The sequence below is a fragment of the Lytechinus variegatus genome, chromosome 2, assembly GCF_018143015.1.
Source record: "Lytechinus variegatus isolate NC3 chromosome 2, Lvar_3.0, whole genome shotgun sequence".
Lineage (NCBI taxonomy): Eukaryota > Metazoa > Echinodermata > Echinoidea > Temnopleuroida > Toxopneustidae > Lytechinus > Lytechinus variegatus.
Genome location: NC_054741.1, coordinates 76,285,999 through 76,311,172, shown reverse-complemented (window position 1 = coordinate 76,311,172; position 25,174 = coordinate 76,285,999). Strand labels below are relative to the sequence as shown.

The window sequence follows — 25,174 nt, the reverse complement described above, 5'->3', positions numbered from 1 at the left end:
CTTAAAGAAATACAGGAGAGAATCTACAAAGACTCCCTGATTCGCATGGATGATATCAAATGGTCACTAATTGCATGCAATGCTATGATGTGCATGGATTGAACAATGAATCAAGGATGCTGAAAAAGTGAAAATACTTTGTGTCATTCTAAAAGCAACAGAAGTTAGCAATTTTCTTTCCTTCATAATTCATACAAAGTGCTCATTTTGAAGAATAATTTTTCCAAAGACAATGCATGACTCTGCATGTATCAAGAGTAAGGGAAATCAATGTTTTTTACATGAACATACATGACTTGAAACATAGAACTTCAAACTTCTGTGCAGTGTTCACCAAGTAAATTCCATTTACCAAGAAACTGACTTTGTGGAAACCTGAACCACTATGGCATTGAACGCTGATGACCTGATGAGCTCTTACCGGCCCTACGGCCATCACTGGCTAGACACTGCCATCCAGGAAACACTATTACCAGGATCACCATGGCATCAGATCTATGATAGGTTAAGCCAGGTCCTCGCCAAGAGGATCCAACCAGAGTTGACTGATAGAGATAAAAGAGCAGCCATCTTTGATATGCTTGGGTCAGGATTCCTTCAGAAGTACCTCAGCAAATGGATGTGGGACAAGCCAACAATGGTTTGTGCTATTAAACTTTTAGTCTGAATTATATTTTCTGGATACGTACAAACACACATTTATTAGCAATTAGATACAAACTAATCAGTACACTCTTCAATAGCACATATCTTTCGATAGCAAAATCTGACAATTGCAGCGACATGTTACGGTTTAGAAATTCAAGTGTGAATTTAACAACTAAATGACAGGTAAATATTACCCCCTCCATTATGTGTCCAGAAGATGGAAACAAATTTGTGTTGCATGGCATACCTCACCAATTCATACTTATATAAATGCTATTTTTTGTACTTTTCACACTAAGAAAATGAATATGATAGGCCCTTTAGGTACTTCTCTTTGTCAAGTATGCATAAGAAATATACAAAACAATTTTCATTATATCATTAAAAGAATTTCAAAGAAAAGCCTATCCACTAAACCACAACACCTCTTTTCCCCACTTGATCTTACAACCTTTGCCCGATGGACGTATAGATGTGAAGTAGTATTATTACATCCATAGTACATGCTATTCTTGATGGATCTTGAGAAATTTCTTAAGCAAGAGCAAAGAAAAGGTTCATTTTCATATTTTTTGTGATGGACTTTTAGGACCATGAAAGCTGCAGTCCTGAAGAAAGGAAATTAATCCTGCAGGCAACCCAGCTTCTGCTGAAAGAGAAACTAGACCAAGCAGCTACAGACTGTGGCTACCTAGTATCAAAGAATAAGACTGGTGACAGTTCCTCTCTCACCCTATCATCACCATCTCCAGCACCAGTGCAGGTACCTGAAGAAGTGATCGATACCATTTCCCACATGGATGCCGTTTTCAGAGCAGGAATGCACAGGTTATTGGAAATTACATTATTTTAATTTATAATGAATACTTGATTGAGTTCTTAGTAGTTTGTTTTTCTCATCAAAATGTTGACTACTACTGTTTGAAAATGTATTTTTCTTTATATAGTTCTTGTTTCTACCCCAGTCACCCAATATTGGTTTGTTACAGATTGCTGCTCATATAAAAGCTGAAATTCTTTTAAATGGGATTACAAGTGTACCAGTAGTTAGATTTATGTCCTCTCACGCAGTGAAGATTGAGGTTTGAGCAGACAAGACTTTTTAATCATCGTAATCTCTTGCTTGCATTAAAAGATTGCAAGTATGCTGTTTCACTAATTACTATGAATAACATTAATATTTTTAATCCACCAACATCCAACATGGGTTGGTACTTATGGTCCAGTAAAGAAAAAAAAAGAAACAGTACTAGGAAAGAAGGGGGGTGAGTGCTAATCATCTGAATAGCCAGGTATTTATTGAGCTTTTAAATCTACTAAACACAAAATATGTGGAAGTTTATTCCATAGGAATCACCTAGCAAATTGTAGTAATCAACACTCTGAAGCTTCCTCCATGCCTTTCTCATATTTATGTTTATATAATTTCTATATCTTAGATACCTAGTGCAAGAAGGAATGACTCTTCCTCCTAGCTCCAGCTCTGATCCATCTCAACCAACCACCAAGCCCCAGCTGACCAATCTTCATGATGTCAAACCTAGTCTCAATCACAGGGAAACCTCTCCTTTATCCACTCCACCATCCAATTTAACCAATAACCATGACAACAGCTCCACACCCACCACCACTGTTCCGAATTGCTGGGGTCAGACAAGTGACCTCCTGGGAAAGTCACTTTGTGCTATCCTTCGTCGTGACCCTAGTCGCCTGGATGAGGTATGTAGGAGGTTGATGGGTAGACAGCTACCAGGCAGTCTAAGGCATAAGATCTGGAATGAGATTATGCTTAGGAATTACAAAGATACACATCAAGGAGAGAAGTAAGTTCACTCTTGCATTTCTGAAATTACAAATAAACTTCCCCTCCTCCCTTTCACATGTTCTCCATTGTATAGTTCTCTCTTATTGATGTAGATTGGACTTGATGTAGATTGGACTTTATGTAGATTGGACTTTATGTAGATTGGACTTGATGTAGATTGGACTTTATGTAGATTGGACTTTATGTAGATTGGACTTATATTCCTCTGACAAGTCATAAATCTGAGTTTGCCGCCCTTAACCATGGTGTGATAAGTACTTGCAGGATTGAACTCTTTAAGTGCTTTGAATACCTGTTTTAGTACCTACACTGTGCTAGGATAATATGTGTGTGCTAGATAGGCAACTAATTAGTATTATACATGTATATCACCATGTTGATCAGTGTCAAATGATTACTGTTCTTAATTATTTTCTTAGGTCTTATTAATTATATATATAATGTAAGTGTTCAGTCAGTGAAATACTAAACTCAGAATCACATGAAAATTCTGTACACAATGTAATGTCATGAATTTTCACACATAGGGCATTATCATATGTTTGATGAAGATCAATATGCTTTAGTCATGCCATTATTTGTTGCCTTTCCCATATTTCTTTGATCCACACAGAAGCTCAGAATGGTTTTTGAGACAAAACTTTGCTAAAACAGTGATGAGAGGCAAGGCAGAGCTTGGTATTACCACGACAACCAACTCCTCAATCAATGGTCTGCTAGAGACAGCAATACAGGAGGTTTGTCTTCATCAGCTCTTAATATATTTGAACTTCATTGTCTATATTTTGCTTGTTTTGTTTTTCTTTATATTGGAAAGTTTGTGATGCCTCGTATGCATATACTTGTTTTGGGGTATGATTACCGGTATGTTTTGGGATATGATTACCGGTATTGGGTTTTATAAAAATGGTTTTGAATGGTCTATTAATTTAGATTTTTCAATTAATTTGACTTCAACAGAACATATTTTTCACATTTAGTTTGAATTTTGACTTTGTGTGTATGTTCCATTATTGTAATATAAATTTTTTCTTACTTTTCATCATTGTATACATTTTTGAAAAGAGGTTTTTGTCTCACCTGCGAAGCAAAGTGAGACTATAGGCGCCGCTTTTCCGACGGCGGCGGCGACGGCGGCGGCGGCGGCGTCAACATCAAATCTTAACCTGAGGTTAAGTTTTTGAAATGACATCATAACTTAGAAAGTATATGGACCTAGTTCATGAAACTTGGCCATAAGGTTAATCAAGTATTACTGAACATCCTATTAGAGTTTTATGTCACATGACCAAGGTCAAAGGTCATTTAGGGTCAATGAACTTAGACCATGTTGGAGGAATCAACATCGAAATCTTAACCTGTGGTTAAGTTTTTGAAATGTCATCATAACTTAGAAAATATATGGACCTAGTTCATGAAACTTGGACATAAGGTTAATCAAGTATCACTGAACATCCTGCATGAGTTTCACGTCACATGACCAAGGTCAAAGGTCATTTAGGGTCAATGAACTTTGGCCGAACTGGGGATATCTGTTGAATTCCCATCATAACTTTGAAAGTTTATGGATCTGATTCATGAAACTTGGACATAATAGTCATCAAGCATCACTGAAAATTTTGTGCAAGTTTCAGGTCTCATGATTAAGGTCAAAGGTCATTTAGGGTCAATGAACTTTGGCCGAATCAGGGGTATCTGTTGAATTACCATCATAACTTTGATAGTTTATTGGTCTAGTTCATTAAACTTGGACATTAGAGTAATCAAGTATCACTGAACATCCTGTGCACGTTTCAGGTCACATGACCAAGGTCAAAGGTCAATGAACTTTGGCCGAATTGGGTGTATCTGTTGAATTACCATCATAACTTTGAAAGTTAATGGATCTGATTCATGAAACTTGTACATAAGAGTAATCAAGTATCACTGAATATCCTGTTTGAGTTTCAGGTCACATGATCAAGGTCAAAGGTCATGTAAGGTCAATGAACTTTGGCCATGTTGGGGTTTTTTTGTGAATCTCTGTAAGTTTATTGGTCTAGTTCATAAAAAGTGGACATAAGAGTAACCATGTATCACTGAACATCTTGTGCGAGTTAGAGTAGTATTCAAAGTCAGCACTGCTGCTATATTGAACCGCGTGATGCAGGTGAGACGGCCAGAGGCATTCCACTTGTTAGTGCAATGATTTCACTGCTTCTATTCAAAATTTTACTTTTTTTCCCACTTTCTCTCTTGTTTTTCCCAGAAATATAGTAACACACCATGTTTGTTGAAGCATAGGGGACAGACAATCCCCAAGCATGCCAGGGAAGCCCTCAACATTTTATATGTGTTTGATAGAAGCTACCAACCTTACTATATCCATTGGCTCTATCCACTTCATCTGGCCCTCATAGAGAAATCTCAAGGAGATACACAAGGTATTACGATTGATAATGATGATAGTGATTGCTGACATCATGATTATTGTATTAATGTTGATGAGTCTGCTGACTACTTTTTATCGTTGTAATGAGTGTGGTGTCTAATGAAAATAGATATTTCAATGAAGCACACATAGTTAAAAATTAAAGATCGTGATGAAAAGAGCGATGATGGCAAATGGTGATGTTAATGCAGTGAGGGATCGTGGATTGATCTGTATGGCAGCTCACAAGTGGACTTAACCTCTGACAAATAGATCACCCGCCATCATTCATGACTTTCCTGTTAGCAATTTTTGTTTCGCCTGAACAAAGTTCGGTAGAGATCTAATAATCACTTTTTCTGTTGGTTTTGAAAATGTTACTTTTTGTTCAGCTTGCTCTCATTTCTTCATTTCTGTATAAATTATGTTTACACTTGATACAAATGATTCTGTGGCGATATTACATGTGTGTTCTTGAGGATGATAAGCTCAAAGGTCATCTAGGGGTTGAAAGATCATATTGCATTGTTTATTGATCACGAAATCAGGCAAGACTGGTGGTTTCTTGTTTGTCAAGCAAGAAAAAAAATGGAGATCATGAGCACTCCGTCACCACCCACATTAGATGGCAGGAAGGGGAGGGGGTTGGGCTCTAATTCCTCCCCCCCCCCTTCCCCCAGAGCTGCTACTGTGATTATGATGGTATCTGTTGTGATAATCATGTCATGGTGATGAAAATTAAAATGACATTGATGATATGGTGATATTATTATTGTGATGATGATGACGGTGATGACGATGATGATGATGACGATGATCTCTAAATTGTGATGCTGAAAGGATTGCAGATCTACTGGTCTTCTCGGGTCAATGAGTGAGTAATGCTTTCTGCTTCAATTAAGTATCCAGAAAATGATTTTGGTAATGAAAACAAACACCTATAAAGAGCATAATGATAATATATCTTTCATGAAATTTATAGTGATCCCCAGTTTCACTGATCTTATTGTCCCTTAGGTGCTGAAGACCTTCCCTATGAACTAGCTCTTCAGCTGCATCTGCTTCGGAGCTACACCTTCCCTCGTTGGTCGGAAATCTTGGCTGTGGCACAAGATGTGATGCAGGTCTTAGAGAAAGAAGACCCCAATTTCTTCAACCATCTTGTAAAGTGCAGCAAGACAAACGTCAAGCTTGACCCTAAGGTAAATCTTCAATCTCGATTTATTTCAATTCATTAGTCCAATTTAAAAATATCAGTGTATTCATTTTTGTCTCACCTGCGAAGCAAAGTGAGACTATAGGCGCCGCTTTTCCGACGGCGGCGGCGGCGTCAACATCAAATCTTAACCTGAGGTTAAGTTTTTGAAATGACGTTATAACTTAGAAAGTATATGGACCTAGTTAATAAAACTTGGCCATAAAGTTAATCAAGTATTACTGAACATCATATTAGAGTTTCATGTCACGTGACCAAGGTCAAAGGTCATTTAGGGTCAATGAACTTAGACCATGTTGGGGGAATCAACATCAATATCTTAACCTGAGGTTAAGTTTTTGAAATGTCATCATAACTTAGGAAATATATGGACCTAGGTCATTAAACTTAGACATAAGGTTAATCAAGTATCACTAAACATCCTGCATGAGTTTCACGTCACATGACCAAGGTCAAAGGTCATTTAGGGTCAATAAACTTTGGCCGATTCGGGGGTATCTATTGAATTACAATCAAAACTTTAAAAGTTTATGGATCTGATTCATGAAACTTGGACATAATAGTAATCAAGTATCACTCAACATCCTGTGCAAGTTTCAGGTCACATGTTTCAGGCCACATGATCAAGGTCAAAGGTCATTTAGGGTCAATAAACTTTGGCCGAATTGGGGGTATTTGTTGAATTACCATCATAACTTTGAAAGTATGTTGGTCTAGTTCATAAATCTTGGACATAAGAGTAATCAAGTATCACTGAACATCCTGTGTGCATTTTAGGTCATGTGACCAAGGTCAAAGGTCAATGAACTTTGGCCATAATGGGGGTATCTGTTGAATTACCATCATAACTTTGCAAGTTTATTGATCTGACTTTTGAAACTTGGACATAAGAGTAATCAAGTATCACTGAATATCCTGTGCAAATTTCATGTCACATGATCAAGGTCAAAGGTCATGTGAGGTCAATGAATTTTGGCAACATTGGGGATATTTGATGAATTACCATCCTATCTCTGTAAGTGTATTGGTCTAGTTCATAAAACGTGGAAATAAGAGTAACCAAGTATCACTGAACATCTTGTGCGAGTTATAGTAGTTTTCAAAGTCAGCACTGCTGCTATGTTGAATCGCGTGATGCAGGTGAGACGGCCAGAGGCATTCCACTTGTTCTTACATAATATTTTAAGAAATATTCATGCATGCACACATCCAATGCGTCTAAATTTCTTAGACATCAAGTCCCCAAGTTACATATTAAAAATCATATCTTTTATTTGTCTAGAAAAGCAATGTTAACTCTAAGAGGACCTTCTAGCAAGCCCTGCATTTTGTTCTTGATGATTAGAGAGCAGAATGCTGCACCATATGATTGGCCTTCTAGTAGGCCCATGATAGCCAGCACATAGTCAGACTAGTTATATTTCTAATATCTTAAAGAAAATGTGAGAATTCCCATGGTTTCACTGCATAACTCTGTAACATAGTCACTGTTTACTGAACGAAATTACTCTTTTCCTATAGAGATGAGAATTAGAAAAGTATTCTCTTTTCATTTCTGCAGGATTTCTTTGTGCATCAGATACAGGAGGAGCAACACAAAGCATCATCTCTAACAACTCAAGTCCAGCATGATCCTGCTGCTATGGCAACAGGAAGTAAGGAAGAGAGGGAGATGCTAGCAAGTCCTCTCATGTTTCTCAGGAAATGGCTTGGAGAGGTGAGAGAGTAACTAGTTGATTTTCATCTGTAAGGTTGATACAGTGTTGAAATGTCTTACATAATTCCCGGAGACAATTTTTTGTGTAAACCTATATATCAAATGCAGTGAGAGCTGTCTGCAGTGGCCACCGAAGGGAAACACAAAATGTGGCCTTTATATAGACAGGTGACTGCTATGGACAGATCTTATTCACATAATCTGTCTCATTGGAATTCAGTTTTAGTGGTCACGATAGGCAGGCAGCAGCTTTTAGAGAGGTCACTGTGAGCTCAGCATTGACTGTATTTGTATATACTGTACAGAATTTTAAAACAACATCCTGTGTCTCTTGTTAAACTACTGTATAATTAAAGATTTAAAGTTGCTCAGTTAAATCCCAAACCTCAGAGTGTGTCTGATATATCTTGCTTTTATATCACATTAGGGTTTTGTTGGTGTATGTGACACCCAGGCAATACTCTTCATCTGGGACCAGTGTTTCATGAGTGGATGGAATCACCAAGTCCTCTCCAGACTCTGTCTCTCACTCCTTCTGCTGCTCAGAAAGAACTTCATGGATACAGCACAGGACTACCATGTCATGAAACAGGTAATAATATGTTAGAGGGAATGGTAGAAGTGTAGAAATATCAATAAAACCACAAGTAAGGACATGTTAAGGACTCAGCAAATCACACTGCTCTATCACAAGGTGCTTTGCCTTCTTCTGGCAATTGAGGCAGGGAATGTGAGATAATGACAAGTTTTAGGTGATGGGTGTATTATACTGTTCATTACATAACATCCATTGGTCATCAAACTTGATTCCTCTCTATGTGATGGACATCACCTGTTACTGTGTAAATGATATTAAATTCCCTATGAATGCCAGCAATCTTTGATGCATCTCTTATTCTTCTGGCATTATGCTTCCATTGGATTTCTTATTTGCAATAGATATTTGTCAGTGAGCCATGCAAACTGTACACCAAGGACATACAAAAAGCATTCCAACATCTAGAGCATGAGGGTAATGTGACTAGTGTCCCTACTATGAACAGACGTCCAGTGACCAAACCTGAGAGGTAAGTACGTACATGTAAAGAAAATATATATAATATTGTTTTTGTGGCAAATCTATAGATCTGCTGAAATCATCTTTATAGATTTACTGTAGAATTTAGAATGGAAGTATTATGAGTGATTTATGGGTTCTCCCTCTTAGCCTTCAACAAGAGGGTCTTGAGTATGAATCGTAATCCAGGTGATGATATCAGAGCTGCCAAGTAGTACTGATTTTCAGTATTTAGTACTGAAAAGTGAGAAGAATACTGATAGTTTCATGTAAAATACTGATTTCTAAAGTTTCAGTTGTATGTGTGGTCCTAAGGTATTTTTTTTAATACTTATTTCCTCACCGAAATACTGATTTACAGCTTCAAAAATACTGAAATGTTCCTTTTCGGGTTGGCAGCTCTGTGATATCCTTTAGTAAGATCATCAATCCACATTGTGCAGCACTCATCCCAGGTGAGGTGAATGAGTACCTGGCAGGATTTATTCCTTGAATGCTTTATAGCATATTTTGGTTCAGGTACAGCCATGATAATGATCTAATACCATGTGTGTAGCTATGTATGTAAAACATAGTATTTGCAGGACTATGAAGACTTTAAATATTTATCTGGAACCAAATTTATTATGAAATGACTGTTTGTAAAATACATGTACTTATGAGAAACGGAAACATTTTATCTTGAGAAGAAAATGTGCATAAATGATAAACAAAATAAGATGCTTTGCTGTTGGGTTTTACTAAATTGTACAAATTCTTAAGGCTTTTCTCAAGCAAGGTTATGGCTTCCATTTACAAGTTTTCATCATAAGGATTGTAATTTCTTCATTTTTAAATGAATATGTTGAATTACTCCTAATTATTATTTTTTTTACTTTCCTCATAATAGTCCTGTAAATCCTAGTGTGCCCTCTGAGTTGGCTCTAAAAGTGAAAAGACGTTCCCCTCTTAGGCCGGTAAAAACACCCCACATAGAATCCCCTTCTTGGTACCCCTCCCCCCAGATGGCTACACCAACTCCTAAACCAAGCCCACTACCTCCTGTAAAAACCATTACTCCAGCAGGGGTGCATGGACACACCCCTGTTATTACCCCTCCTCCACCTGGACTCCCTCAAGAGGGTAAAGTCTCACCCCCCTTGAGCTTGCATTCTAGTTTGGCATCTGGGTCTTTGCACGGTATCTAAAACAATACACATTGTACTTGCATAATTTCAAGCTCACTCTATCAAACTCTCTGTTGAAGAATTGGGAATACTTCTGTTTGCTTGAGTATCATTCATGAATTGAAAAAAGGAATGCTTTTGAAATAGTTATTCTTATGTAGTTTCTAATTGATTTTTTTTTTCAATGAGTATTTGAAAATACAGAGGAATACTTAATTATATCTCATTCAAATAGATGGCTATACTTTATATTGCCTCTGATTAGATTATAATCTTTAATCATTGTTAAAGTAAAAATCTAAACACTCACAAAAAATGTTTCACTGAAGGCACTAAATATTTACAAAGAGGGGAAAAGTGAGTTTGATTAAGAACTTGGTTGTTGGATGTGTACATTCACTTCTATCTTAATTGTTGTATTTATGTTCTAATAAGAATGAATATAAATATTGTTGTTTTGTATTTTTATATATTATTGTCTATATGTTGCACATATGGTGGTGGTGCATCTTATAGAAAGGAGTAACATGCTCTGTATCACATGCACATGAATGTATTTGTTTATTTGTCTTCGGCTAAAAAAGCTGCTTCTTATTTTGTTGCGTTGTAAATGGGAGCTAATACATGTATGTATTTCTTGTGTTTCTTTTGTATGTGTTCAGCATATTTTGTGAAAGTAATTTGCAAGATAGGGAATTAAATCATGCCAAAGAAAGATTCTTCTGTCCAACTTAAAAATCATTTAAAAATCATGGTGAATAAATGACAAAAATCAAGAAATTTCTATTTTCATTCCCTTTTTAAACCTTCATGCCCCTTTCCCTTATTTGAAAAAGAGAAAATTTTAAAATTCCTTTTGTTATATTGAGGGATTGAGTGAGTTTTGCTTCTATTGTTTTTCTTGCAGATTTCATGTCGGTTTGCACTGTATTGTTAATGATATTGGTGACTGTTTGTGTAATACTTTCTTTTCTTTGGTGTCTTTACTTTGACTACTAATCGCACCCTCCAATGCAGAAAACCCCCTAGTCCACCTGTGGCATTTAACCCATCTCACTATGCACACCTTATCCATAGTATACCTATTAACATTACTAATAAACCACAAGGGACTGCCCTTCCATTAGCCAAAGCCACTCCTCCTTCCACGGTCTCACCGACTTCCCAAGCCCCTCCTGTATCTATAGCTCCTCCTACTTCAGTAGCCCCTACTCCATCCATAGCCACACAGTCCAAGGTATCCCTTCCTATTACAAAGCCACACCCCATGTCCCAATCCTCACATGAGGGAAGTCAGAGACATATACCAAGTAATAGGTCAGGTCATCTAGAGACTGAACCTTCTGGGGATCAAGTTGAGGGTTCAGAAACCAGTCTCCAACATGAAAGGTAAGTGACATCAGAGCAACATTGTAGTCTTGACTTATTGTTCTTTTAAAAACTCAACTAAAATAAAGTGAGACCCTTGTATATGATTATTGGTTGACAAAATAAAGAATTTATAAATATTAATTAGAGAGATTTCTTTCCACACATTTCATGCAATCTTTAAATATATATTTTGCATTTATTGGGTACTAACAAGTTACAATGAGAAAGCTCTAATAGAGGGCACTAAACATACTCTTGTTGCTATGGTTAGAGACCATGGTTTATCTCAATTTGAATAAACCCTTTTGTAATTGACTCACTCATGATATCCACTCTATAAGTATTACCACCCCTCTCCTTTCTTGCTATGGCAGGAAAGATGATTCCCCAGGTCTCCCGTCCTCCTCACCACTGATAGTGGAAGAACCAATCTGGGTACCCTTTGACCCCATGAAGTCAGCAAACCTACCAGAAGCACCTACTCTGAAGGAAGGCTTTGATCTCTATATAGATGCTGTACGTTTCCTGCCAGACAATGCTACCATAGTCAAGGTCTGTTTTTTTTTTCAATTATTATGTTCATCTGTCTTGTCTTAAAAACAAGCCAGGTGACATGAAAATTAAAGAAATATATATATATGTACTGTGTTGTATTTGTTGAAGTTATTATAAAAGTGGCGTAAATAGATGAGGGAGGCATTTCATGAAAGTTGGCAGTGTTGATAATTTAAATGAATTTCTAGGTTTCCAATGGCTAAGAAGCATTGATCTCTGTTACTATGGTAATTGTCGGAGAAAGACAACTTGTCAGTGCTGACAACTTTCGTGAAACAATCCACAGATGAAAAAATAAACAGAGGTATTTGAGTCACTGAAGAATCTATCATTGCACTAGTAGCATGATTGTATTATTTTTCAAACCAGTCTGCACTTCGAGCTACCTGCAACATAACATACAGAAGATCACATCTTGCTGGAAAGCAGTCTTTTGACTGATGCGAGTGAATTAATGTAACTTCTGAAAGTTTCCATGGCGATGAAGAATAGTGTAGTAGGTTTCACGGTACACTGTGTATCTTTCTTGGGCAAGTGTTGGTCCTGAAAAGGACCACCCAATCTTGACATTTCGACAAGTGTGTTCTTGTCGTCCTCAGGAGAATGAGCAAAGTTTGTAAAAGCAGGCCTTATATACTCTGTCGAAGTGCCGTTTGCACGGTACCTTGCAGGGTATTTAGTCACATCAATCATGCAATTCATTCACATTCATAAATTACTAAATTCAATCAATCAATGTAATATGGCCTTTCTGTTTATACAACTGATTTTGCTCATGCCAACCCTGTATGCTATTGAATAGGAAATGTTGTTTAGATGGACATCCAGGTAACGAACCCACTTGATGACAAAACTTAATATGGTGTAATGCACTATTACATGAATTCAGTAAACAAAATACGTCTACATTTTGGATCATAGGCAATCGATTATCAATCACCTGTCTTATCTTGAATTAAAAAAAAACTCAGGTTACAGTCACTGGACGATTCAAGACTGAACACGAGGGTATGCCCTTTGACCTTATGACCTTGCCTGACCTGACCTCTCTCAGTCGATGTCCAAAGTTCACCTGGAGGGTAAAGATTGCTAAAGGAATATTAGACCAGCTTGTTGAGATACGAGTGTGGACTGTGGATAGATATACCCATCAGGTGGTTGTTCTAGGAGTCTGTCTTCTGAAGGTCTACAATGACAAGACCAAAAAGGTGAGTATGGATTCAAAGTTATTTGCCTTTTTTTATTGTGATAGTACAAGATTTATTAGAAGCTGTGATTGTACACCCAACATTTTCTAACATGCACACCAACCAATCCATTACCAGACCCACTTTGATGTTGTTTTGAATTACATACCATCCATCGGTTTTAGAGGCAGTATCAGTTGTGTACTGTAAAGTTCAGAGAAACATGTAAAAGGGGAAAAGGGGCTAATATTTTCTATACTGTGGGGCAATTTTCCTTCTTTTATTCATGCATGAAAATGTTTATTCTGAACCCAAAGCAGCATACTAGATTCCTTTTTTGTCTCACCTGCGAAGCAAAGTGAGACTATAGGCGCCGCTTTTCCGACGGCGGCGGCGGCGGCGGCGGCGTCAACATCAAATCTTAACCTGAGGTTAAGTTTTTGAAATGACATCATAACTTAGAAAGTATATGGACCTAGTTCATGAAACTTGGCCATAAGGTTAATCAAGTATTACTGAACATCCTGCATGAGTTTCATGTCACATGACCAAGGTCAAAGGTCATTTAGGGTCAATGAACTTAGACCATGTTGGAGGAATCAACATCGAAATCTTAACCTGAGGTTAAGTTTTTGAAATGTCATCATAACTTAGAAAATATATGGACCTAGTTCATGAAACTTGGACATACGGTTAATCAAGTATCAATGAACATCCTGCATGAGTTTCACGTCACATGACCAAGGTCAAAGGTCATTTAGGGTCAATGAACTTTGGACGAATTGGGGATATCTGTTGAATTCCCATCATAACTTTGAAAGTTTATGGATCTGATTCATGAAACTTGGACATAATAGTAATCAAGCATCACTGAACATTTTGTGCAAGTTTCAGGTCACATGATCAAGGTCAAAGGTCATTTAGGGTCAATGAACTTTGGCCGAATTGGGGATATCTGTTGAATTCCCATCATAACTTTGAAAGTTTATGGATCTGATTCATGAAACTTGGACATAATAGTAATCAAGCATCACTGAACATTTTGTGCAAGTTTCAGGTCTCATGATTAAGGTCAAAGGTCATTTAGGGTCAATGAACTTTGGCCGAATCGGGGGTATCTGTTGAATTACCATCATAACTTTGAAAGTTTATTGGTCTAGTTCGTTAAACTTGGACATTAGAGTAACCAAGTATCACTGAACATCCTGTGCGTGTTTCAGGTCACATGTCCAAGGTCAAAGGTCAATGAACTTTAGCCGAATTGGGTGTATCTGTTGAATTACCATCATAACTTTGAAAGTTTATGGATCTGATTCATGAAACTTGTACATAAGAGTAATCAAGTATCACTGAACATCCTGTTCCAGTTTCAGGTCACATGATCAAGGTCAAAGGTCATGTAAGGTCAATGAACTTTGGCCATGTTGGGGTTTTTTGTTGAATAACCATCATATCTCTGTAAGTTTATTGGTCTAGTTCATAAAAAGAGGACATAAGAGTAACCATGTATCACTGAACATCTTGTGCGAGTTAGAGTAGTATGCAAAGTCAGCACTGCTGCTATATTGAACCGCGTGATGCAGGTGAGACGGCCAGAGGCATTCCACTTGTTTCTACTTACAAGTGCTATTTTTGTCTCACCTGCATAGCAGAGTGAGACTATAGGCGCCGCTTTTCCGACGGCGGCGGCGTCAACATCAAATCTTAACCCGAGGTTAAGTTTTTGAAATGACATCATAACTTAGAAAGTATATGGACCTAGTTCATGAAACTTGGCCATAAGGTTAATCAAGTATTACTGAACATCCTATTAGAGTTTCATGCCACATGACCAAGGTCAAAGGTCATTTAGGGTCAATGAACTTAGACCATGTTGGAGGAATCAGCATCGAAATCTTAACCTGAGGTTAAGTTTTTGAAATGTCATCATAACTTAGAAAATATATGGACCTAGTTCATGAAAATTGGACATAAGGTTAATCAATTATCACTGAATATCCTGCGTGAGTTTTATGTCACATGACCAAGGTCAAAGGTCATTTAGGGTCAATGAACTTTGGCCGAATTGGGGGTATCTGTTGAATTCCCATAATAACTTTGACAGTATATGGATCTGATTCATGAAACATGGACATAATAGTAATCAAGCATCACTGAACATTTTGTGCAAGTTTCAGGTCTCATGATTAAGGTCAAAGGTCATTTAGGGTCAATGAACTTTGGCCGAATTGGGGGTATCTGTTGAATTACCATCATAACTTTGAAAGTTTATTGGTCTAGTTTGTTAAACTTGGACATTAGAGTAATCAAGTATCACTGAACATCCTGTGCGCATTTCAGGTCACATGACCAAGGTCAAAGGTCAATGAACTTTGGCCGAATTGGGTGTATCTGTTAATTACCATCATAACTTTGAAAGTTTATGGATCTGATTCATGAATCTTGGACATAAGAGTAATCAAGTATCACTGAATATCCTGTGTGAGTTTCAAGTCACATGATCAAGGTCAAAGGTCATGTAAGGTCAATGAACTTTGGCCATGTTGGGCTTTTTTGTTGAATAACCATCATATCTCTGTAAGTTTATTGGTCTAGTTCATAAAAAGTGGACATAATAGTAACTATGTATCACTGAACATCTTGTGCAAGCTAGAGTAGTTTTCAAAGTCAGCACTGATGCTATATTGAACTGCGTGATGCAGTTGAGACGGCCAGAGGCATTCCACTTGTTATATATTTGGAGGTGAATACCGGTAGCCCTTTGTCTTCTTGTATTTAGTCTGCAAGTTGACATGGTTTAAATCTTTGTGAGCAAGTAAATACCAAAATGAAATGCATAATATTTATCTCAATCAAAACAATATACACTGACTGTTATATAGGACTGTTTTGGTCACTGTATCTGATTCATCATGTCCAAGCTGTGGTTCTTGGAGAAGGTGTAGGAGTATCTGGAAGATTGATACAAAAATTAAAGGATGAAAGTTTGTTTGTTTTTACCTTAAAGCGGGCGCCGATTTTTATCATCGAAAAGCATGATTTCTTTGCATGCAGTTTGTGGAAAAAAAATCAAAATCCATTCTGAAATATGAATATTTCTAACAATATGGCTTGAACTGCTTTTCATCTCATCTTTCTTTCTGTTCAGCTAAACATTGGAGGTCATCAGATGCGCCTTAGGTCGGGATATCCAGCATCCCGCCCTCCTATCCTACCGAGATCTCTGGATCATTTACCATCAATTCCAGGTTCATCGATCCTTCTCAGATTACTACCATGTTCTGAGGTATGTATAACCACTGATAAACCAAGAGGATAGAGAGGAACAAAGTTACAGAGAAGGTGGTGCAAAGACTTCTGATTAGGATTTTCAGTGTTTATTCATATTAGCTTCACATAGTCTGCATTTGTCTTCTGATCATTCTTACATGGAAAAGTCTTGTGATATTTTCATCATGAAGTCATGATTCTCGTTGAATGATGTAATTACTTTGTCTGCATACCTCTGGACAGATTTATTTTCCCTAACTTTTTTTAAATATTGATTTGATCAACAATTTTCCTTGCCTGTACAACACTACCATGGACACCTCATATCCCATTGACTATGTGTACAAAATATTGCAGAACTTTGTCACATGTGTGAATGAGCTTTAGTGGCATGGCAATGTCATATTTTTGTACTCTTTGCCCTTTTTTAAAAAATCTTTTGGGCCTGATGTTACAATCATGATCTGATTGATATTGGCCCAGATCTTACGAAATTATAAACCGTAATTGAAATGAATAGAAGAAAAGTTCTTATAGCAAACTAATTAAATATGGATGAACACAGATCTCATATCTATCCATGTTTGGAGCCATGGGATACATGTACATGTTGGAAGGAAGCTTGTTTTACTGCTGAGTCATCACTGGTATATATGTACGAAGACTGATTGAGAAACATACTTGACTTTGGGACATTGACTCTGTATGTGTGAGCAGCTTGATATGACTCAACCCCTTATTTTCTGGTTTCAATGCAGGAATTCATAGATCCATTACCCTACATCAGTGGATACTATCAGTCTGATCTTAGCAAACCAACAGAATCAGAGATCAATGTGATTGAACATTACAAGGCAAAGCAGGATTGGAAGAACATGGTTAAAGATTCTGCCTTGGAGCTGGCAAGAAGTGAAGGTAATATCAAAATGTGACAATAGATCTGTCCTTGAATTACCATACCACCTTATTTTTGCCCTCTTTGAGCTCAGAGTCATATCCACTCCAGCAAAATTTGGTTTGAATAAATTGAAAAAAAATTAAACAGTCAAGTATAATGCTGAAAGTTTCATTAAATTTGTATGTAATGTCAGAAAGTTATGGCAGTTTAAATTTTTGCTTATTTTCACATAACAGATAGATGGGCATCATGGGTGATATAATTGAGAGATCTAATTGTGTCACTCACTGACTTTGTCTTTCGTATCTTTTATATGAATCATAAAATATATCAATTTTTCTAGATCTTAAACTAGGAATGTGAGCAATGTGGATTTATTATTTTTCATAACTTTTCAATAAAATACTCTAAATTCTCTTTCCATTTTCAAATCTAGACGACAGAGAAGCTATCTCTACTAGCAATAAGAAACAGGATTCAGAAACCAATGATCAATTGAAGGAAAACAAGATGACCGACTCCTGGTCAAAAATGTCTGATGAAGAGATATTAACATGGATGACAAAGAGACTTGAAGCCAAACTCCTACCTTCACAGAAACTGCCTCCATTGCTAGAGATTGAAAGATGTGTGGATTATGAAAGAGATACAGGGGTAGCCATCAAAGTAAGAGCAGCATATGGTTTGCAAGGTATGCAGTATTATGAATTAAATATCTATTTTTTATGATGTTTGCATACATGTATATGATCATACGTTTTTCATGTTTTGCCCATTGAAGTTTTGAACCTATAGCATGTCTTCTATGTTATTTGCTCTAGAGTGCTACAGTTATCTAATTATGATGAAAAGTGCACTACATAAATCAACTGTGTCATTAATATCAAAGAAAGTCAATGTTTCTTGCATAGCAAATATTGCTTTCTAAACCAAAGGGAAAGAGCAAATTTGCAAAGTTGATGTTCTTAGACAATATATACTTTTTTTAATTAAGGACAAGCACAAGCAATTCTGAGCTCTGTTTGGCTCTGATGCATTTAACATTCTTAGGGCTAGGGGGTGGCAGCGTAATGCCAGATGACAATGAATGAATAGTTTTATCTCAAATCTTGCTAATTCTCCCCCTCTCTCTCTCTCTCTCTCTATCCCTCGCATCTCTCTAGCTGAAAAGTGTTACAGCATTGTACTGACCCGAATACTGCCTGGTCCAGTAGCATCTCAACCAAGCTTAGAGTCTGGGGATAGTAGCCCTAGCAGGTTACTCTCATTCTTGACCAAACAGACGGACCTGGACAGTCTCATGAAGGCACCTAGGTGGAAGGACAAGGCCACGGTAAAGTCCATGGCCACCTTGATGGCTCTTAGTAGACACCTGATTTGATTTCCTCAAAGTTATCAATACTAAATTATGAGCGCTGACAGTGAATCCTTGGTATTCATTTGATGAGAAGCACTTGTCTGAGTGTTGATATGATAACTGTTACAGAATGACCACTTACTAGTGCTGACAAATATCATTAAATAGTACTCAGTGCTGAAACCTTTGTATTTTTGTCCTTTGGTTATTGGGGAAAAAAACAAGTTGAGTTGTTTCAAGCAAATTGTAATATCTTCTAGTGCTTTGTATTTTTTGTTGCAGGTTTTGCGGCCAGTCTATGATGAACAGTCTGTGCTACTTCTTCAATTCTTCAGCCTGGAGGTGGTATACAAGGTTGATCCCTCAGGTCGCACTAAAGGTGTAGTCCATGCCCCAAAGGGAAAAGGTCAGCTTACGTTGAATAACTCCTCCTCAAAAGGCTGGGGATTGCTTCCAATCTTTGACCGGAATTGTGTCATTCAAGGAACCTTCATAGTGCCCATCTTTCAGAATGTTAAAGACAAGGTGAGAAACACTCTGTTTCTTGTTGGTATCCCCCATCTTGTGCAATAGAAATTGATATATCACACCAACACCCATTTAAAATGATTGAATTATGGTATGGCTTGCTTTGCATAGTTTAGTTTAATTGGAATCAATAGTACTCTTACCTAAGGCAGGGTCCAACAGAAAATGAAATGGATGGTGTACCGTATGAGTAACACGGCCTTCATGCTGTAAAATTATCCCAGAGGGGTACTAGAATTATAACATGATACATATGTGCCGCACCATTGTCGGGGGTCGGGGCTCTGGAACTAAATCTTTGTCTTAAAATGTGAGTCTCCAAAATGGCTATTGGATCAACGATTGCTAAACATGCAATATTCTGGAACTGACCACATGAAAAGGGGTCTCCGGATCTCATTAGATCGTAGGCAAAATTAGTAGTGGCTACACGTCTTGGGAGATTGAATATCAGGCTAGCACAAGCTAGCTGCCGGAGCTCTGGCAGCCCTGTGCTATGGCTCTGCTCGCCGCTCCAACTTGCTGAGTAGTTTATAATGGAATGAGAACTCACAAATTTGAGTGAGGGTCTCTGGAATGGGAAAATTTAGGAATTTCTATGGAAATGCTCTAGAACAGAAAGTTAGGCTGGAAATGGAGGTCTCAACCATGGTACATATGTATCATACATTTATACTAAGTACCTCCCCCCCAGGAATATTATTTGCTTCATGTGTGAAACATAGGTGACTGGAATCAGCATGTGATTTTGCCCCTCACAAAATGATACAGCATTGCAGTGTTCATCAAACAGTAGAAAAAAATTGATCTAAAGATATATTATTTGAATGATTGATTTTGGATCTTTATATCCCTATATTCATCTTAATATATAACTATGTGCCACAAATATAAGAATCTAATGAAGTTAATAACACCATTCATTCCCATTCGATTTCCCCCACCTTGACTGTAGCCATACCTGAAAGGTTTGATGGATTCCCCTAGCCTAGAATCTTGGATGAGGGTCTCTGTAGAGAAGAAACTGATCAAGGTTCACCCCAGTCATCCCTCGGCCATCGTCTCCATCTGGGATGGTCACTACTATCAGGGACAGAATATACCCCTACCGGTAAGCAGTTCATTATTGTCTTTCAACTTCTATCAGGGACAGAATATACCCCTACCGGTAAGCAGTTCATTATTGTCTTTCAACTTCTATCAGGGACAGAATATACCCCTACCGGTAAGCAGTTCATTACTGTCTTTCAACATCTATCAGGGACAGAATATACCCCTACCGGTAAGCAGTTCATTACTGTCTTTCAACATCTATCAGGGACAGAATATACCCCTACCGGTAAGCAGTTCATTACTGTCTTTCAACTTCTATCAGGGACAGAATATACCCCTACCGGTAAGCAGTTCATTACTGTCTTTCAACTTCTATCAGGGACAGAATATACCCCTACCGGTAAGCAGTTCATTGCTGTCTTTCAACTTTTATCAGGGACAGAATATACTCCTACCGGTAAGCAGTTCATTGCTGTCTTTCAACATCTATCAGGGACAGAATATACCCCTACCGGTAAGCAGTTCATTACTGTCTTTCAACTTCTATCAGGGACAGAATATACCCCTACCGGTAAGCAGTTCATTACTGTCTTTCAACATCTATCAGGGACAGAATATACCCCTACCGGTAAGCAGTTCATTGCTGTCTTTCAATATCTATCAGGGACAGAATATACTCCTACCGGTAAGCAGTTCATTGCTGTCTTTCAACTTCTATCAGGAACAGAATATACCCCTACCGGTAAGCAGTTCATTACTGTCTTTCAACTTCTATCAGGGACAGAATATACCCCTACCGGTAAGCAGTTCATTACTGTCTTTCAACTTCTATCAGGGACAGAATATACCCCTACCGGTAAGCAGTTCATTACTGTCTTTCAACTTCTATCAGGGACAGAATATACCCCTACCGGTAAGCAGTTCATTATTGTCTTTCAACATCTATCAGGGACAGAATATACCCCTACCGGTAAGCAGTTCATTACTGTCTTTCAACTTCTATCAGGGACAGAATATACCCCTACCGGTAAGCAGTTCATTACTGTCTTTCAACTTCTATCAGGGACAGAATATACTCCTACCGGTAAGCAGTTCATTGCTGTCTTTCAACTTTTATCAGGGACAGAATATACTCCTACCGGTAAGCAGTTCATTGCTGTCTTTCAACATCTATCAGGGACAGAATATACCCCTACCGGTAAGCAGTTCATTACTGTCTTTCAACTTCTATCAGGGACAGAATATACCCCTACCGGTAAGCAGTTCATTACTGTCTTTCAACTTCTATCAGGGACAGAATATACCCCTACCGGTAAGCAGTTCATTGCTGTCTTTCAATATCTATCAGGGACAGAATATACTCCTACCGGTAAGCAGTTCATTGCTGTCTTTCAACTTCTATCAGGAACAGAATATACCCCTACCGGTAAGCAGTTCATTACTGTCTTTCAACTTCTATCAGGGACAGAATATACCCCTACCGGTAAGCAGTTCATTACTGTCTTTCAACTTCTATCAGGGACAGAATATACCCCTAGCGGTAAGCAGTTCATTACTGTCTTTCAACTTCTATCAGGGACAGAATATACCCCTACCGGTAAGCAGTTCATTGCTGTCTTTAAACTTCTATCAGGGACAGAAATACCCCTACCGGTAAGCAGTTCATTGCTGTCTTTCAACTTCTATCAGGGACAGAATATACCCCTACTGGTAAGCAGTTCATTACTGTCTTTCAACATCTATCAGGGACAGAATATACCCCTACCGGTAAGCAGTTCATTGCTGTCTTTCAACATCTATCAGGGACAGAATATACTCCTACCGGTAAGCAGTTCATTGCTGTCTTTCAACTTCTATCAGGAACAGAATATACCCCTACCAGTAAGCAGTTCATTACTCTCTTTCAACTTCTGTCAGGGACAGAATATACCCCTACCGGTAAGCAGTTCTTTACTGTCTTTCAACTTCTATCATGGACAGAATATACCCCTCCCGGTAAGCAGTTAATTACTGTCTTTCAACTTCTATCAGGGACAGAATATACCCCTACCGGTAAGCAGTTCATTACTGTCTTTCAACTTCTATCAGGGACAGAATATACCCCTACCGGTAAGCAGTTCATTACTGTCTTTCAACATCTATCAGGGACAGAATATACCCCTACCGGTAAGCAGTTCATTACTGTCTTTCAACTTCTATCAGGGACAGAATATACCCCTACCGGTAAGCAGTTCATTACTGTCTTTCAACTTCTATCAGGGACAGAATATACCCCTACCGGTAAGCAGTTCATTATTGTCTTTCAACTTCTATCAGGGACAGAATATACCTCTACCGGTAAGCAGTTCATTACTGTCTTTCAACTTTTATCACATTGAGCATGTCAAATTGCCTATAGGAGTACTGTTTATTGATAAATAGCATTGTCATATATACAACTCTGCAAGTTTGCCCCACCAGAAGTAGATGATGACAAAACAAGAAACTTAGTGATGAATCAACCAAGGTGATAAATATGTACATGTGCTGCATGTAATAAAGAAGTTTTGCACTTCTTTATTATTTTACTAATTGTGTATGTCCAGTGTTGCCATAAATGTAACAATAACAGTTCATGAATATGCTGAATAAATAAAATATCTTGAAATTATCTGTATGCGTGCATATACGAAACTCCTTCATATTATGTTTATCTTCTATATATCTCATACAGAGAAGAGACTATTTCCTCCACATTGCTGGTGACTTCAACAAGTTCTCAGGAACCTCTCAGGATAAGACTGGCCATCCTTTGAATCAGATCGTCCTTCGAAGCCTGCCCTCAGCAGTCCGTTCAGAAGGAACAAGAAGTGAACGGTACCTCAAAGAAAAGCAGAACTTTGAAGAATTCATGAACAACATTGCTACAGAGTTGGTGGTATGTGTTCCCCTATAGAAGGTTCAAAGGATTCACTGTTATAGATGTTTATAATCATTAAACGAGTACAGACTATAATTTCAAATCAAAAGTACATCTAGGCTGCATGCCTAGTTAACACTGTTCAGCAACAGGTTAAATATACAGTACCTCAATATTCATTACTAACCTGGGGGCATTTCATCAAACAATTATTTTATGGTTTTCACCGACAATTTTACCATCGCTGACTATTTTACACTTCAATGGGGAGGGATGTTGATGAACCCCCCCCCCCCCCTCTTATCTTCCAAACCAATTATTACCAATATGATATATCTTGAAATATGTATAAGACATTTGTAATTTCACATTTGATTCCTTTATAAGTATGATTCTTCCCCTATCATTACTTTTATTTCATGGCTGCATATTATGTACATCAACATGTTATGTATTTGAGTCAGGTGATACCTATTGAAAGCCTATGGGAATAACATAATACAGAAGGCAAGGAGTAAATCTCAGCATGACAGGATGAAAATCCATATATCATTGTCCGAAATAGAAATCAAGCAATAACAGTGTTATAAGCTATCCAAATTGTTTCAATTAGTGAAATCTGTCATAATATACAGGTCTGCATTATTCATAAGTTAAACAAAGAAGTCATTCAAGGTATTTGTTCCTTATAAATATATTACTCTTAGTGGACTGCAGCTCCTTGCTACTAAACCTCTTGACTGTCCATAGGAATGACTAATTTTTGCTCATTTGACGGTTCTTTTCCTGCTTTATTAGGCTGAGACAATAGGTGATTTCTAGTTCGGTGTTGGTTTTAGAAGCACAAGTTGGATGGCTTCCCCAGCTCCAAAACCATTCTGAATTCAGAAAGTTATCCAGATCACATTATTGGCAACTCAACACCCAGTAAAATTCATCCCTTGACCCGCGAAAGTTTGGTGCTATGCTGACATTGAAATTGACCAAACAGCAATAGGTCAAGACCAAACTTGAAATCAGCCATTTGGTTTGGTTCGAATTGCAATAGTATTTTTGTGTTAAAATGATACGACATGCAGATGTTCAATATTAGCAATGTTGATAGGTGTTATGGAATCATTCATAGTGAATCAGTATCTTTATCATTGACTGATTGCCTCTTTATTTTTGTGATAACTGATCAATGTTATATTGATATGAATTTATATTTCTTCATGTGTAGGAAGATGCCCTGTTAACAACTGGACAGGCCCCCTTGACGGCAGGCTCATAGGATGTAGAGAGATATCAAACAAGGACCAATATCTAAGAGGTTCATTGACATTTATCCTCTGGATTAAATTTTTTCTCATGAAATCTTAACCCTAAATAGACTGGGCTATTTCGACACCTAAGAAGACTGGGGGGCTGATTCAGCCCCCCCCTTATGATTTCGGCCATCGATCGCGCGATCGCGACGAAAATTGGCACATGCCTTACCCATGGCATTATCTACAAGACTATAACATCAAATTCTGCAAAAACAAATTCACGTTTTTTGAGTAATTATGGGTCTGCATGCACGTAGGAAATGTTGCGTAACTTCGGAACCGTGTACCCGGGGGTCACAATTTTGGTCTCAAAAGTTGCGCGAGACTTGAAAGTAAAAAGTCAGCGAGCGGCACGGTAAAAAAAATTCGCGCGGCAGATTTATCGTGGAAAATGTCGAGGGGGCTGAATCAGCCCCCCCCCCCCCCCCCCCCCGTCTTTCTAGAGTTAAACCTATTGCTTGTCTTTACAAAAAGTTGAAGTACAATGATATTATGTCTCTTCTACACTTTCAAATATGCACAATGTAAATTTTAAAATGGTCTCTTGTCCCTATTTAACAATGAAATTTTGTCTCATTGTCTCATCTTCAAAAACGCTGCAATTATCTTGCAATAAGATTTCATCACAATCTGCAAATACATATAATGATATACCCAAAATAGATGTTTAGTATCATATTACAATTTAGTATTTCTCATTTACTATG

At 37.7% G+C, this 25,174-nt stretch overlaps 1 protein-coding gene across 1 annotated transcript; it reads left to right on the top strand.

The window, feature by feature from the left end:
- Nucleotides 1-279: 279 nt before the first annotated feature.
- On the top strand, nt 280-24,574 carry LOC121409068. Its single transcript, XM_041600869.1, has 20 exons — nt 280-640; nt 1,238-1,476; nt 2,088-2,471; nt 3,087-3,210; nt 4,722-4,896; nt 5,901-6,085; nt 7,661-7,816; nt 8,244-8,408; nt 8,756-8,883; nt 11,057-11,428; nt 11,785-11,962; nt 12,937-13,173; nt 16,301-16,438; nt 17,181-17,337; nt 17,757-18,011; nt 18,484-18,653; nt 18,960-19,202; nt 20,161-20,316; nt 22,972-23,175; nt 24,380-24,574. The coding sequence occupies exons 1-20, from the start codon at nt 386-388 to the stop codon at nt 24,428-24,430; spliced, it is 3,972 nt and encodes a 1,323-aa protein (XP_041456803.1). The 5' UTR covers nt 280-385; the 3' UTR covers nt 24,431-24,574.
- Nucleotides 24,575-25,174: the final 600 nt, after the last annotated feature.